Here is a 16,579-nt window from a genome sequence, read left to right on the forward strand (position 1 = left end):
TCCGCCTGTCTCTGCTTTGGCCACAGAACTGTTTTTACAAGTGCAGAAATCACTGCTCCATTACTCAGCAGCTCAACCGTATAACCAGGCTCTTTTCCTTTTCTTGAAGTGGAGCAAATGGAACGCCTCGTGCTCTTTTTGCTACCCATTCAGTCACTCGTACGTCCAGCAGGAGAGACATAAACATAGGGGACACTTCATTGCCCCTTGTGCCTGTTTCTGTCCATCCCTCTTCTGTCCTCTTCATTCTCTTCCCTACATTATCTTCCCTCATCTTCAGTCTCTGTCAAGACTTTCACAGGCCCCATGCCGTCACCCCCAGCCCCACTCCCACCCTTGAACAAATATACATCAGTGGCTTGGGCTTCTGCAAATGTTGGCTGCCTTGCTACTGAATTCTCCGTACCTCATTTGAGCTGGGCATCTCCTTTGCTCGTGGGATTGTTGAAGGCCATCAATAAGCCGGTCTGCCCAGCATGCTGCTGCGGATTGCCCGAGATTTCCACTAACACTTGGCTGTCATGGCTTTAACTATACCACCAGACAGAGCTATGCAGAGACAAATGCCTTCTTCTGCTGCCTCACCCTTTGATTTCAGAAAGAATGCAGCCCTGTAATAAAATACTGTATCTCTTATATTTTGTATCTCTCTATTAAATAAAACTAGCAGCCTGGATATGCTCTGCTGCTGTGTTGCCTATTCTGCTGGGAGAATGCCTGGGTCCTTAGGGACTACGCAGTTATCATAGGTGACCTTGATAGAATGAGAGGGAGTGAAGGGGAGAGTGGCACTGTCCCCAGCAGGTGCTGCACAACTGTCTATGACACAGATGGGCAGATGCACACAAATCGGCAACGTGCCTACATTATGCAAATACGCCTGTGTGTCAACGCCTACACAAACATTAATTCAAGTACCTTTACATAAATCCCTGCACAGTTTTCACATATAGAAATGCCATTGTCACAACACACAGGGCAATAGAAATCCAAGGAAGTCTTTCAAAAGTAAGTTGTTTTCCAACAAGTATCTGTGCTCAGATAAAGTACTACTGTATACAGTATCACTTTTACTGTGCCATCAGTGTATATATGGTAACTGCATGTGCTTTCTTTCAGTCTCAGGAACGCAATATAGTGATAGAAATATTAAGCAGATTTGCAGTGACATGTATCCATCCAGCATGCTCTCGGCTGACTTTTTCAATCTCTCGTAGTTTATCCACTGAGTGGCTCCTCTGAAAAAGGAGAGTAAAATGAGCAGTCTCAACAAGGCCTTTGGGAGCTGGACGAAACCGGCGCTCACAGACCAAACAGTAGCACTTAGATGGATTTTCCCCTACCCTCTAACACAGTTGGTAATACTTATTTGACCGGCTAGCTGGCCCGTTGCTCTGTCTGACCATATGCGTTGCAGCTCACCCAGCCCAACCCAATCCAAACCATTGCAGTTCAGCTCCTTTCCCATTATCCTTTCCATGCGCTGACATTTTTATCCTCCTATTAAAACTTTTAAGAGCCCATTATCTAGGAGGAAGGAATGTTGCTTTAATAGTGTGGTGGCTCCATGCTTAGGCCCCTTCTTTTCAGTTTGTAACCAACCAACACTAGCTTGCTGCTTAATATTCTGTCAAGCAAAGAGGGGACCGTCTACCCTTTGAGATGTATGACAGCAGCTCAACATGGACCATGAGCCCTTTCTTCACTGCCCCAAGCACTCAGAGTGGACTATAAACCCTTGGCATACCTTCCACTACTTCAGCCCCATTGTTTCAATCTCCCCACAGCATGGTTCTCAGGTTTAAGGGAGCCCACACTGCTGTGGAGAAGAACTTGTGGCCTTTTGTTCGAAGATCTCAGGAGTCGGCATCTTCGCTGGACTACCCACGTTAACCTTTCTACTTTCTGCACAGTTCGTTTGTCATGTTAAAACTCATATTGGTGCTGAAAATATGTTTTTTTTTTTTTTTTTTTTTGGGGTTGGCAAATCAGAAGGCAAGTTGGACAGAGCATGCAGCTCTGTCCAACGTGCATAGTATGTGCTCCAGCAGAATCCTATTTTGCAAGATACTGATTTTACTTTAGTAAGTTTTCAGTTGATGTTTGCATGGTAGTAAGAGCTGATGTAGGAAACTTACCTTAATGATAGGCACTTAAAGCATCAAGAAATCCAAACCTGGAATTATAATATTTTGATTTTACGATCTTCTAACGCTCAACAAGAAAGCAAATAATTCTCCAAAATATTGAACTATTCCTTTAGTAGCCCTATCATTGCCCACATGTAAAACAGAGTATTTATTAGCTTCTGCAAAAACGTCATCTCTTATCACCTCGCTGCATTTGCAGCTTACAAATAAAGCGGCTTTAATGATGCCTGTCTATGTTGCGCTGTGTGAAAAATCATAACTGTTCTGGTTTGTCCCTCTGAAGCTATTTTAAAATACTTGTTATATCAAAGAATTTGGACTTGATTTGCTGTCCAGTTCTCTGCCTGTAAAGCTGTCTATGATAGTTTTTATTAGTTTCCACATATAATGCAATGTTTTCCGGGTCACAGTTATTTTAGCGGATAATGGCATTTTTTAATATTTCTCTCTTTTACGTTCCCCTTCACCAAAAGAATGTTTTTCTCTCTGCTTCCCATAATTTAGTAATGATAAAAACTTGAGGCCTTTGGCATCCAGTTGGAGCGAGCTGCACAGAGTGTATAATGGAGAAATGAAGGCCCAGGTTCTGGCCTCAACCTGAATGTTGCAGACCAATCCATCAATAATATGTCAGTATATGCATAATACAACCTTTAGTCTACTGGGGATATTTAGTTGGAAATATTATCCTCGGTTACTTCATAGATGTCTGGTTCTTGTGTAGATAGACACAAAGCAAAGAAAGGGACCAGAGTTTCACATCCTTCTTAAACATCCTCCTGACTTGCTGTGTAATTTGCAGCACTTTTAAGGAAGCTGCTCTGTTGATGCTCATTCACGGTCACCTCACTCAGTCTTACCAAGGCTTTTTCTTTTTCTTCTGAGGTAAAGCGCTGACCCAGTGTTTGCTCAGGTCTTTGTGTAGCAGAAATGGGTATTGCTGCAGCTTGTATCTGATTTCTCACTGTGTCTACAATGGTGAGAATAGCTCAAGCAGCAATGTCTAAGAGGATAGTATGGCCTATTGACACTTGTTGACCGACTTAAAGTGAAGGCAAGTATTTAACGGTCAGATTTGTCTTTTGCTCTCGCATTGTCAGCGCCTTGAAGTATAGAAAGCCTCAAAACAGATTCCTGACATCAGCCCATGATGTGAAAACACATTTCTGCTAAACTGAGATCCTTCACCTTCTGTGGTCCTCAAGACAAGTACATGGAGTAGAAACTATATGAGAGTACACCGTTGTCAAGACAGATGCACTATATTTGCACATAAATGGAGAAGTGTGCAAGATTATATGAGCTTTACTAGGTGTTGACACTTACACACACTTATGCAAATACTTACATTTATAGCAAAAGTGGGCTAAATATGAAACTTAGACCTCCAAACACCCTTCAGTGTGGCAGTAGATTTAATGAGACATTAATGGAGATGCCGTCTTGCTCACTGCCTCTCTGGTGGCCAAAAGAGAAGGAAAAGAGATCTGTTTAGTTTTTAATGAGCCAGAGAGCTGGGGTTTGTCGCTGCATCTGCAGCAGCGGCAGAGCTTCACAAAGAATAACTCAAATATCATTCTTGTGTCACAATGGCAGCAGTATTATTCCAGTACAAAGCAGACTCGAGGAGTCACCATGTCCCGTTATACAGTGTGGCATGATGCTTGTGCATGCTGTAATTCATGAAACAAAGGTCTTAAATCATTGAAATACATGCTTAGTCTGCTGTACTTCATCATCAAATATTTTCACATCACACAGACATTATGCATCTTTGTGTACCTTGTTTAGTAAAGCTTGGTGTAGCAAAGCCATTTTTTTTTTTAAATATTGCTTTTTTAGCTCACAATAACCTTTATTTTAGTGCAAACCCTTTTGAACTCAGTCTCTACAGAGATTTTTTTTTCAGCGTGCTCCTCCTTTCATTACTTTATGGGGGATTACCTCAATTAAAATTACAGGTCTATGGGATCAGCGCCTGCTGGGAGTTTTATCCTTTCTGCAGGCAACCTTGGGTTAATAGCCTGAAATGAGTGAGCATGTTTCAACATGTGCTTTAATCTTTGAAGGAGAACTGGGCATGTCAGACACTAGCAGTAGGAATATACTGTATCTACCTGAGGGTCACAATTCGTGACAATTAGTGATGATGATCTAATTTAAAACCAAACTTACTAAATGGTCTTTGGCATTTAGACAAACCTGTGTAATCTGTTTGTCACTTAAGAGTTAATTTCTCTCTCTCCTCGACTGGCCGTTTCCTTTACAGTGCAATCAGAAGGCGCAAAGGAAGGCCCCACCTGCATGGACAAGAATCACGGCTGTGCGCACATCTGTAGGGAAACACAGAAGGGTGGCATCTCCTGTGAGTGCCGACCAGGATTCCAGCTCACCCGTAACATGAAGGATTGCAAATGTAAGTCATATAATCTTCAAGCATAGCTGCCCTCTGTAGAAGACACACACACACACACACACACACACACACACACACACACACACACACACACACACACACACACACACACACACACACACACACACACACACACACACACACACACACACACACACACACACAAGGGAGGATTTATAGGCTCCTCATAAAAAGGTGAATGGGGTTGGAAACCTGCCGATGATGGATAAAAGCAATCATTCCACAAAAGCCTTCCAACAAATTTCACGTAGGCTACTGACATTTAAGTTACACTATCAAGCTGCGACTAACCTCCTGAAAAAAACAAAACATGTTTATCAAATAAGGAGCAATCATTTACACAACCAGGGTAAGTGTGGAGGTTACTCGAAGGGGACCACTCTGATGGACAACGCACACTTCCTGTTGCTGCGATACGGGGATCATTCTGTCAGAGCTGGGGCCAGGGCTGATGGGGGATTTGTCTGTGTTTGGATAAGGATTGGGGAAGTGTTATTCTATAGTTTCTCTGTGACAGCCCAGGAAAAGGGCAAAAAGCTCTGGGATGGTAAGGTGCAGACAGAATGGCGGTGGGAGGCTCAGCTTGTTCGTGCTCTTTTTCTCTCTGTCATCACAGGTGTGTTAAAAGTGCCAAGGTTAATGCTCCCTTCACCTGCCAGCACATAAATGTATTTGCACTTAAAGATTTGCAAGGACACGTTCATGAACACACATGCGCCTAGGCCCAGGAAAAATACTCCTTCCATCATTTATGTGGAAACGACACATTTAAGAAATGTCATGACTTGCTTTTTAGTCCGATTTTAATGGAATGCATAAAAAGAAAAATGTTATTAGCTTGTTGGCTGATGCCTTTATCCCGAGTGACTTACAAGAAGGAAATTCAGCCTCTTTCTTGCTGCCACCTGATTGGCTATTGGAGGGTTTAACATGTGACCTCCACAGCTCCAAAGTAATTGTTTACTCACAAGGTTAAATAGATTTAGTCAGGGGAGTAAGGCATGACAGTAATTCATGTTATTAACCAGGATTGACCCATTCAGGTAAACTATACTCTTCTCACATTATGGTGCACAGATTGTGACTTTAATGATATACACATCTTTTAATAAGCAACACACTTGTTGATGAAAAGAAATCTAGAAGTGTTTGCAGTACTCTCTGAGCAGTAAACAGTTTATAAGTTCAAACAATATTTTAGCGCTTTCAGCAAGTCTTCTCCATATTGTTTAGATGAAGAATGAATTGTGTTTTGTTAGCTTCACATACAACATGTATGGTTAAGTGCAGTCTGAGTCTTTATATATCCTGCATATACGCTTTGTTAACTGTATGTTTTTTGATAGTGACGTGTAACTATGGTAATGGGGGCTGTCAGCACATCTGCGAGGAGACCGACCATGGCCCCAAGTGCTCGTGCCACATGAAGTTCGTCCTACACAGCGATGGAAAGACTTGTGTAGGTGAGTCATCTCGCCTCAATACAACTACTGAAATCAAGAAATAATGGCTAATAATGGAAAATGCAGAAACACAAATGATAAAATCAGCACTTAATTTCTTACAGCAAATGTAATTACCATTTGAAATTAGGATTATGGCGATAAAGTCCAAGTTGAAATACAGGCCTTGTTAAAGTAGCTGTATTGCTGAGCCTTTTCTCGTGATCTGTGACATACAAGGACAAAAGGCTACCAACCAATGTGCTTTCCCCTCTGCTGCTGCTCTAATAACCTCTCAGTGTCTGCGTCTCCTTTGGCTTCTCTTCCTCCACATCCTCCTCTTCACTGGACATGGTGCAACAGCTTTTTCTATTCCTCTGTGTCCCTCTGCCTTGCAGACAGACCACACCTTCTGCTAGCCTTTGGGTCAATTCCTCTACTGCTTCCCATTGGGAATTAACTCACACACCTGACCTAACCTTCCACTGGCATTTATCAGTGTTTGCCTCAGTTTACTTAGGTTGAGTAAAAATCTTTCAGCTGCTCAGGCTTATTGAACCATTCTGAAGGGCAGTTTTCCATCAAACAGGACCTTGAGGAGCTGCATTGGGGCATGAATTACACAGACATTTAGTCAAAAATCATGGAACATTATCAAAATAGTTGATCAGGTGTAAATATGAAAGTGACACTGCAACCAGGCCTTCAATTGAGCTGCCTGTTTGGTCAAAGTATCATTAATAGTTCTGTATATTGTAAAAACCAATTTAAACCAATTAACCAGTACTTTTCAGTGGTCTTAACTTGTAATGATTTGCAGGTAGTTTTTTTTAATGTCTGTAAAGACATCATACTACAATTAGAAGCTATGTACAGCACACCTGCAGAGCAGACTTGTTGTAGGGTTTCTGTGGCTGTTAACTTTGAAAGTTGGTTTGGGTAGTAGCTCGGTGTTTCTGGATCCCATTTACTACTGCAGCCCTGATGAGAGCCAGACCCATGTCAAGGTCTGGTCAGCCAACATATCATTATTGCTTAACCCTGCTAGACCAGGGGAAGGCCACAAAGATGACCACAACCAAATTATACGTCTTGGCCTGTCTTATTCCCAAGGCACAGCAAACGTACACTTGGTGTGCCAGAGTAGGAAGCAGCAAGTCAAGTTAAGATCTCTGATTTTTTTTCCCCACAGAGTCTGGGGTTACAGAGTCAGAGGGAGGACTCACTCTGCGGTCAAGACAGGGGCGCTCCATCTCCCAGACGCACTGTTAGTTAATAAAACCTCCATAAAACAAACAATCTGACAAATGAACCACTGACGAGAGAGTGATTGACAAGAAGGTTGAATGACCTTCAGTAAGGCACTATTACTAGGAAAACGTTTGCTGTTTTTATGTAATACTTCTAAGCTGCTTAGGCATTTCAAGCTGGTGTGCAAGGTTTTAGTATAACCTCCTCATTCTATCAACCAAAATATTATTGTAGGCCTATTAGAGATATGACTTGTTAGAAAATCCAACAGCCACTTCTGGTGTGAAGAAAGATGTGTTTTCACCTATTTCAAAGCTTAAAACAAATGGTCCCTCTTTGAAGCGATAAATCCTATTCTAATCCCGAATTAATGTTCAAATATTCTTAAATGTCACAAAAAAGATAAAAGTGGCTTGCTTAGTTTGTGTTTTATGCACTGTCTGCATGGCACTTGGTGATAATTGCCTCTCAGCCACTGCATTTGGGAATAGTAAATGATGTATAGAGTGTAGATGGTATCCATAGCAACCACACACAGTGAAAATACACCCCTGTATAGATTTGGGAGCCTCTGCCTACTCTATCCAAAAGGAACATGACACATGATTACAGAACAGCTTTTGCCTTGTTGGTAGCTTTACGTTTCAGAGTTGTGGTTGGCTCTTTTAGTGTGCTGCAGCTTCACTGTTCAAGCCATCTTGTCAGGGTGTCTCACATGCATTATGCCACAATTCCATTCATTTTGTGGTGTCTCACCTCACCCAGCCTTGGTTATGCATTTTGTAATAATACACCACATGCTGCTCCTTTTTGCAAGTGTTTGTCCTTTATCCTGTTTCACCGCTGTTAATATTGTGCATATGGAGGTGGGAATTTTAGTTTCAGGGAGGCACACATGGACTGTTGTCTCGCATATACTGGGAACACACACATTGTTAGACATATTTGTTCGATCAGCAAATCAAACTTTAAAGTCAGACTTTTGACTGAAACAAAAACAGCATGTTTATTTTTGTATAACATGTCTGTGTATGAAGGAAGTTTCGATATCAGAGAGGAGCAGCCATCATGTGGAAGCGTTCACGCTGTTAGCGCAGCAAATCATAAACATTCACAAATAGCAGGCAGATGCAGACATGCTCAGGTGTTCAATGATCTGAAGATTTGGCCACAATATGCTCCACACACACACACACACAAACACAGACACACACGCAAACACACGATGCATTTTATAATACAAACAGAAAGCTATACAAACAACTACACAAACACACAGTGCATATTTAGTGTGCATGCATCACATGCATGTATACACATGTAACATAAACACACTACTCTCATTTCGGGTGGTCTTTGAATTCACGGTGGTGTATTAGGATGCATCTTCCAGTGCTCTGTGCTCTAACTGCTGTGACTCATTGTTTCTGGATGCTGCATGTTGGGATGGGGATGGGTGTTGGTCGAACTATGGCAGTTTGTGTGCATGCTTTAAACTTACTTTAAATCTTACTTCACTTTTGTTGGTACTTGGAGGACTTGTTTATAACCCCAGTTGTACCATGGGTGAGTCTGCATTGTCTGCATACTAAAATATGTGCCTGTAGGTACATTTGCATACATTGGACTTTGGAAGGGGATTTATTGGGCAAATTTGGCCGATGGAATCTGTGAATTAAAAGTCAGTAAATTAAGTGTCATAGTTTTGACATAAATTATACAGTAGGTAAAAACAAAAACACAGTAATGCTTTCTGAAACCGACAGCACCAGCATTTTATGGCTAGGCCACTGAGTGCTTAGAGACTTGACATACCAGCCCAACAGCATTAATTTTGAAATGATCTGACCATAAAGAGACACCATAAAGTGCAGACAAGAATCTGTCTGTCCCTGTCTTTCAGCTTGCAGCTCTAACCGCTCCTTCTGTCAAGGCTTGCAGTGCTCATACTAACTAGCAACAGCCTTGTCTGTCAGACAACAAACATGCACTTTTGTCTGTTATGTGTGGAATTATTATTTGCATGAGTGCATGCTCAAAGGTAACACTTTTGCCTTGAAATGTCACCCTTTATATTTCGCCCGACGACGCCTGTCATGCTTAGTTGTTACTAGTGCCAGGCGTTGTCTCATGTCATTATCACCTCCTGGCTGCATAAACGGACTTTAATGATTTGTTTAGTTCAGGGAAGATGATCACTTCTCCTCCATTCTGTCCACATTATTCCAAGTCCCAAGATACCTTTCATGAATTATGGACTTTAACTTCTGGTTAATCATGTCACCGAACGAGTGTCTGAGAGAGTTAGTGGTGCGCCGCAGATGTTTTCTGATTTTCTTTGAGTTTTTTGTGAAAATAAATGATGTGAGAATACAATCTGTCACACCGTAAAAGGCATAATGTGCTGATACCTCGGATGACCTCGGCAAGTGGCCTTGTAGAACAGTAAGTTTGGTTAACGTTAGCTAAAACATTACAAAGCTCTGTCAGCCATGTGTTTTACTTTGAAAAGTTTTCTTGAGCATTCAATCTTATTTAAAAACATGTCTGACTTTATTACTGCTGAAACTTTCAAGCTTTTTGGGTTAGAGCGTCACAGAATCAGAAGTAACTATATATGCTCTTGTGTATTATCAAAACCTGCTGTTTTCAGGTCGTCCTCCTGTCCCACTTTAAAACAAGGCAGACACTTGAGCACGTGATCCCATATAATGCGTGACAACCTGTGTTCTTAAATTGTTTCTTTTCCAAAAGGCTCTTAGAAAAAAAAACCCCAAAAAAACCTGTAGCTTGCGGCTAACTGTCACAGATGTCGCTTCAGTGAAAATAGTAAGTGGAAGTCCATGATTCACACAAGGTATGGTGGTGAGGAATAAAGTGGATATACAGTGTACCAAATGAGATTAGCTGTGTAGTCACAAATGCAGTATGTTTCAGTGTTTGCAGAACTAAAGTGGTGTTTTTACAATGTGTGCGTGTGCATGCAGGGGAGAGGAGTGTTCCGTCCCAGGAAACCCCACAGCTGTTCCCCAATGGTAAATATGTGTTCCTATGACTCCTCTCTCTGGGGGTGTTTGGGTGTGGGGAACAGAGCAAGCTAACCTAACAGACACTGATCAGGCCCTTCCCACATGAGCATTATTCCTGCCCCCTACTCCCAAACACCTTCCTCTTCTTTCTGTGAATGCCCTCTCATCAACAGCTACGGTCCGTGTCCAACCACACCTTTTCAAAACACAGCTGCTACAGTAACAGGGAGCTTCTGATCAATGTGATGGAAATCTCTGTACATAGAGTGGCCCAAATACATTTACTCAAGAAGTGTATTTATGTATAGTTTGTAATATTTAAGTATTTCTATGATGGCCTACTTTATACTTACACTAATAGCACATTTTGCAATATTGACTCACTAACAAATGCGAATACTTATGGTGTAACTACTGTGTAGCTACAGATGAAAGGAGTGTTTGATTTACAGCTCTCATTTGTTGTATCTACTGTGTAACAACAGGTAGCAAAGGGGTTTAGAAATATAAATTGAACTAATTAATAAAACTTAAATCATTTAAAATGTTACATTTTTATTAGTTATTTATCAATAAGTTGTTTAGAATTCTATAGTTCAACGGATTTAAACTGGTTTTCCATGCAACAAAAATAAAAGCATTATTGCTATTTTTTATTTTTTTTAAATTAATATATCTAAACCCCTTTGTTACCTGTAGTTATACAGTAGGTGCAAATTGCGGGCTGTAATCTAAAGCCTTACCAGTTATTTTTCAGATTAGGATTTTACATTAACGAAATTTTCAAACATATGACACTATTATTAATATTTGACACGCTCTTAATTGAACCAAATTTAAATTGTAACCCTTTAAAATTGTGTTTAGTTAGAAACCATTTCATTTCTCCAACCATTTTCTTTCTTTCTTTGAAATTTGTTTTTTTAAAAAAAATAATTATTTGATGCTCAAATTGGTAAATAATTAAAAATACATAGTAATTGTCAATCTGTAGTTTTTAACCATTTCACAGGCGTTTAGATTCATAAATTATTGGTTAAAAAGAATTTAAAGCTAGACTCTCCTTTGTAAGTAAGTCAAGTATTCACTCTCTAAAAATGTAATCTAGAGAAAACTACTCACATTTGATGTTATGATGTGATTTTACTTTTTATAATTTGACTACATCCTTTAACTGCTAATAAAATGTATTAAAGTAGAATTCTGGGTGCCACAGAAGCAAGGGATCTCATTGCTTCCTCCTTCTCTGCAGCTTGATTTATTTACTCTATAAGGATGTAGCTGTTATCAAAAGCCCATAACTCCATCAACTTCACTGTGATGGTCTTCAAGAAGCAGACCCAAGACTTGGATTTTATTTATGTTTTGATTCGATTGAAATGAGCATAATTATGCTTGCACTGTTTCAAACACTCAGCCGTGGTGTCCCTAAACTCCATTATTACGGTCTATTAGCTTTAGTGAGGGAGCCAGTAATGTGTCCATGATTCAGCATCTCTTTATCCAAAAGATAAAATACAAAATCCTTTTAATGTGTTCTTTCATACACGTCCTAAAACAGTGAAAATAACCAATTGCAGGGAATAAATTCCAGTTTTTCCTCTTTTTGTGGCCCAGAGTAATTAGTTTCACTACATTTGCCATAAAATGAACAATGGAGCACATGTGAGGGAAGAAAAGTATTTTTTTTGTATGTTGATAAAATTACTAATGCAAACCAGCCCAATTTCCAGGGCAAGCTGTCTTTTAATAACCATGACAAAGATGCCAAGAAAAATAAACTCGGAAATCTGTGAGGATATATCAAACCTTGATACATCAAAGAGATTTACGATTTAATTATAACACGTAAGAAACCGAGGGAGAAGGCTTGTTCTCGGAGGAGAAGCCCGTTCAAGGTAACAAGTGAAACAATAGTGTTTTAAGTTACAACTTGTTACTACTGTAAGTACATGAACACCGAGTTCCCTACATGCTACAGTATAACAGTCTGACCTATTTCAGGATTTTGTGTCCTAGATTCAGTTTTTTTCCGCTCAGAAATAGAAACATTAAGAACAGGAGACATATTTTGCATCCTGCTATATCAGGTTCGTCTCCTGATTTCTTGTGTTGCTCTACCTTACTGAGGCTGGTGTTGAGGTTTGCTTTCACTGTTTTAACTCGAGCACCCGAACAGACTGTCCTTTGTAGTTTTATTTTCTTATTATTGTCTGGGCTGATGTTATTGAGAGAGCATTCACATCAGAGCTTCAGTCGGGTTTTTTTGTCTGATAACCCCCTGCACCTTTTGAGAAACTTCACTCTGGCTGCATGTTTGCTGTTTGGTCAAGAAACTGTGGAATTTTCACTTTTAAAAATGATCCTTTTCCCAGCACTCGGGCAAAATCTGACTTGTATCTTTTTGTGAATTCTATCCATTTGCACGTTGACGTACTTTGTTTGCGGTTGTCAGAACTGGCTGATGACAAGTTGCACTGTGGTTGCTTGTCAACAGTTCTGATGTAAGTCAAGAAGTGCTGCAGCCAGAAATCCTGTGGCTTCTGTTTAAATCGTATGTGTACTGTCTGAACGTCTCTGTATGAAACATATACTGCAGAGGTTCGAAATTAGACCAAACACCCTACACATCACATTGGGGAATATTTACGAAAGTCTGCCCACTGTTACTGTAATTGCGGGTCCCAACATGGTGCACTGTAGATGTGGCTGGTGCACATCCAGAACACACAAACCCACACACATACCAGAGCATGTGTCTCTCCCCTGTCTTCACAAAACCATAATGTCAGAAATATTTATTTGCTCTCTTTACACATCATCATTACAGTTTGGTGAAAAGGCTGCCTGACTAGGCGCTTTGGAGGCATGCCCTGACACCGTCTGATCGTCTCATCTGCCAACTGTCCACAGTCTGCTACATCTTGCAGAGATGCATTTGAATGATTTTAAGTTTAACTTTTAATTAGTGTTTTTGTTTTCTTTCCTTAACACAGCGACAAACTGCAAGAGAGTTTAAAGTAAAGTTGAGTTTTATAGCGAATAATCTTTGCTGATTCTTGTGCAGCTTTCAATGGAAGAAATTAAAAATAACTTAAGGTCTTTTAAGGTAAGCTTTTTCCCAAAGTATGACGACATGTTATTAGCTCAGACAAAATAGAGCAGCAGCCAGAACGTATACAGTAGAATTTGAAAGGGGTCGCAAATATTCATGTCATTAAATCTATTCTGACCCCCCCCCCTTTTCATAGCAGTGTTTACAAAGGACAAAATAGTCCCATTAAAAGTTTTTTTTCTTAATGTACTTGTAAGCCGCTTTGGATAAAAGCATCTACTAAATGTAAATGTAATGTTTTAAACACCATCTGCATTAATATTTACTTGACATTTTTCCTAGTTTATAGAAGCATTCTGTTCAGCCTTAAGCAAACATATATCCCTTCAACTGTTATTAAGCTGTTATCTACGAAGCTGCTATAAAACATTACATCACTTTGAGCACCTGTTTTTGCTATGAAACGCAATTCCATTTCTTTTTTGGAGTTGAGAGAAAGCTGCTTTATGGCGGCTGCAGGCAGTGCAGATTTTGATTTAAGTGAAGAGGGTCAGGTATTTCCCCAAAGGGATCCTCAGTTGCTATAAAAAAAAAAAAGGTATTGCAGCCATGAGCTGCCATCTCCTTGCCAGCATGAAGTCTTCAACTAACTCAGTTGCATTGGCTCCTTTTTGGAGGACCTGCCAGCCAGGATCCCACAGTCCATTAGAGAGAAGTGTGAACGGCCAGTTACCTTGTTCCATATTGCGAATATATATATATATATATATATATACCTGAGAGAGAAACTATTTCTCTTGTGCTGTTGCTTAAAATAAGTCTTTATGAAATTGTCACTGTCTGGAAAAGAGACCTTAGCTATCCTGTCTCCACTGAAGACCCCCACCCCCACAGTATTTCTTACTTCTTTTTTTTTCTCTTTTTTTTTTTTAAATCTGTCTAGCCAACACTGGCTCTGAAATTGCTTTTTCATCCTCAAAATGTGTGGAAGGTTTTGTGAAAACCAGGAAACCAGTGGTGGTTTGGTCCACATCTGTCTGGAAGTCAAAGCTGTAGACAGAAGTCTTAAATAGAGGTCATAATTCACCTTGCCCAAAAAGAAGCAAACATGCACACACAGAGAAGGTGTGTAAAATCCTATATTTGGCTGTGTTATAATATTTCCTGCCCCCTTTCATTATTCACGCACGTCACTGTTAATCCCATTTAGCTGCTGCTTTTTTGACTTTACCACCTGAAAAGCCTGATGTTCTTCTCATCTTTGTCTCCTTTTTGACACTCAGAATGATAATAGTGTCTTCAAATCTTTACTATTTTACCAGTGTTAATATTTTCTGTTTTGATGAAAGCCATAAGTAGGTCAAGACCAGTATCCACTGTGTATTTTTCGAGGGGATTGTGTGACTGTGAGTGCTTGTATCCCCGCAGAGACCTGTGCGGTGAACAATGGCGGCTGCGATAGCACATGTCATGATTCAGTGACAGGAGTCCGCTGCAGCTGTCCTGTTGGCTTCACTCTGCAACCAGACCGCAAGACCTGCAAAGGTAAAGCGTCCCCCTCAGTTCCAGACAGCATTCAACCTGCACCTGTTCAGCTGTCACCAAATTAATCTCCTGCTTGTCACATTGCCAAACACACTGGAGCTTCTTTCTCCACCTGGAGCTCACAAGAATTATTATCAAGTCATTTAAACCGTTTCCACTCTGCACATTAACACGTTTGCCAACCTGCTAGATGGATTTGCTCTTTAGAGAATCCGCCGTCATTGTTGTGGAGCCACAAGGCTTCTTACAATGTTTGCATCCTTACTGCTACCACTGACTATTTTGAGTAATATTTTGTCATGCCACTGGTTTTCTTGGCAGCTTTTCCAGGGCATTGTTATCATTTTCTTTTCCAACTGTCAACCTCCATACTATACCCATTTTTTTTTTCTATTATGTCTAATAAAATCAATTCCAAACTTTACTGAGAATTATATTTGGAGACTGAAGAAACAAAGACCCCGGTGACAGTTACGAAGTAGACAATCTCGGAGAGAGAATGAGGACAATCTGTGTTCCCAGAAAAGCAGGAAAAAGAATCTGTCTGCTTTCTACAACTCCTAATGTTGCACTAACAACTTGTACGTTGGCTTCTATTAGTTTGGTTTTAGAAGAAACAAGAGGAAAACAAACCCAGGCAGCACTGGCACAAGATGCAGGGGCTTGCTACAGGCCACACACTTTTTGAGAGCGAAGATGGAGCAAAGAAGGAGACTATTTTATTCTATTTGTGAGGCATTATTTCAACCAGATGATGAAGACTCCCTCGAGAGACGGACGCCTCATTTATGGTAATGAGTCCGAATGAATCCGAGACGATCACCAAGGCATAACACCATCAAATGCAGGGATGAACACACGACTTATTGATTGGGTATTGGCTACAGAAATAAAGATGGGACTAATCATAAGAAGACAATGAGGATTTAGAGGTCTCACTGCCATGAGGCTTCGCTGTGTGAGAGCTGCAGCAAATTACAGGCAAACTGATTTAAACTCCTCTGAGGACCAGTAAGGAAATCCCTGAAGCTTACAGCAAGTCAGTACAACCAAACACATAATCGTCTGATTTCTCATGTCTCCACTCCTCTGTTCAGATTTAACAGCCTTTTTATGAACTTTTGTTAGAGCTGCTATGATCAATATTTTTATATTAGCAATAGATCACACAACTACTTGTATGTGGTGGGAAATTAGAAAAGAATCTGCCAGTGGCTTTTCACCTGACTTAGCAGCTGCATGCAGCTTTTCAGCTCATTGTTGTGGATTTGCTGCTTTCGACTTTACTGTTTTTGGTTTAGTCTAACTGCTCACATACGACAGAAAGCTCTTTACAGCAACAAAGCTTTAATAAATTGACTGTATGCTGGCAAACAACAAAGTCACAGTTGACATTTATCTGGTGACCAGAGTGGAGCATGTAGCAGCCAAAGAGTCAGAACTCTCCCTCAGGAGGAAGTGCTGACTAAAAACCGAGTTAAAGAGCAGGGAATATTGAAGTTAAATTCATCCAGTGGCCAGAAATACAGCTCCAAATACGTTCTATATCTGCTCTCTGTATTAAAGTAAAATGGTAATTTATTAAGGTTGCATTACCCCAAAGTGACCAAAATATTGTTCATGTTGCAGGTCTTCATTTATTTTTCTCCCTTTTACATTTGTGACATGTG

At 40.3% G+C, this 16,579-nt stretch overlaps 1 protein-coding gene across 2 annotated transcripts in view; it reads left to right on the plus strand.

Annotated features, from left to right (window-relative positions):
- Positions 1–16,579, plus strand: part of scube3 (signal peptide, CUB domain, EGF-like 3) — a 64,414-nt gene that overhangs the window by 32,995 nt on the left and 14,840 nt on the right. Inside the window, exons 5-8 of one of the 2 annotated variants that reach the window (XM_067526616.1) lie at positions 4,420–4,566; positions 5,934–6,050; positions 10,268–10,315; positions 14,793–14,909. In XM_067526616.1, coding sequence (XP_067382717.1) covers positions 4,420–4,566; positions 5,934–6,050; positions 10,268–10,315; positions 14,793–14,909 — 429 coding nt within the window. The remainder of the gene's footprint in view (positions 1–4,419; positions 4,567–5,933; positions 6,051–10,267; positions 10,316–14,792; positions 14,910–16,579) is intronic. The other variant, XM_067526617.1, reaches the window with a different exon arrangement.

Source organism: Channa argus, chromosome 13 (assembly GCF_033026475.1).
Source record: "Channa argus isolate prfri chromosome 13, Channa argus male v1.0, whole genome shotgun sequence".
NCBI classification, from domain to species: domain Eukaryota; kingdom Metazoa; phylum Chordata; class Actinopteri; order Anabantiformes; family Channidae; genus Channa; species Channa argus.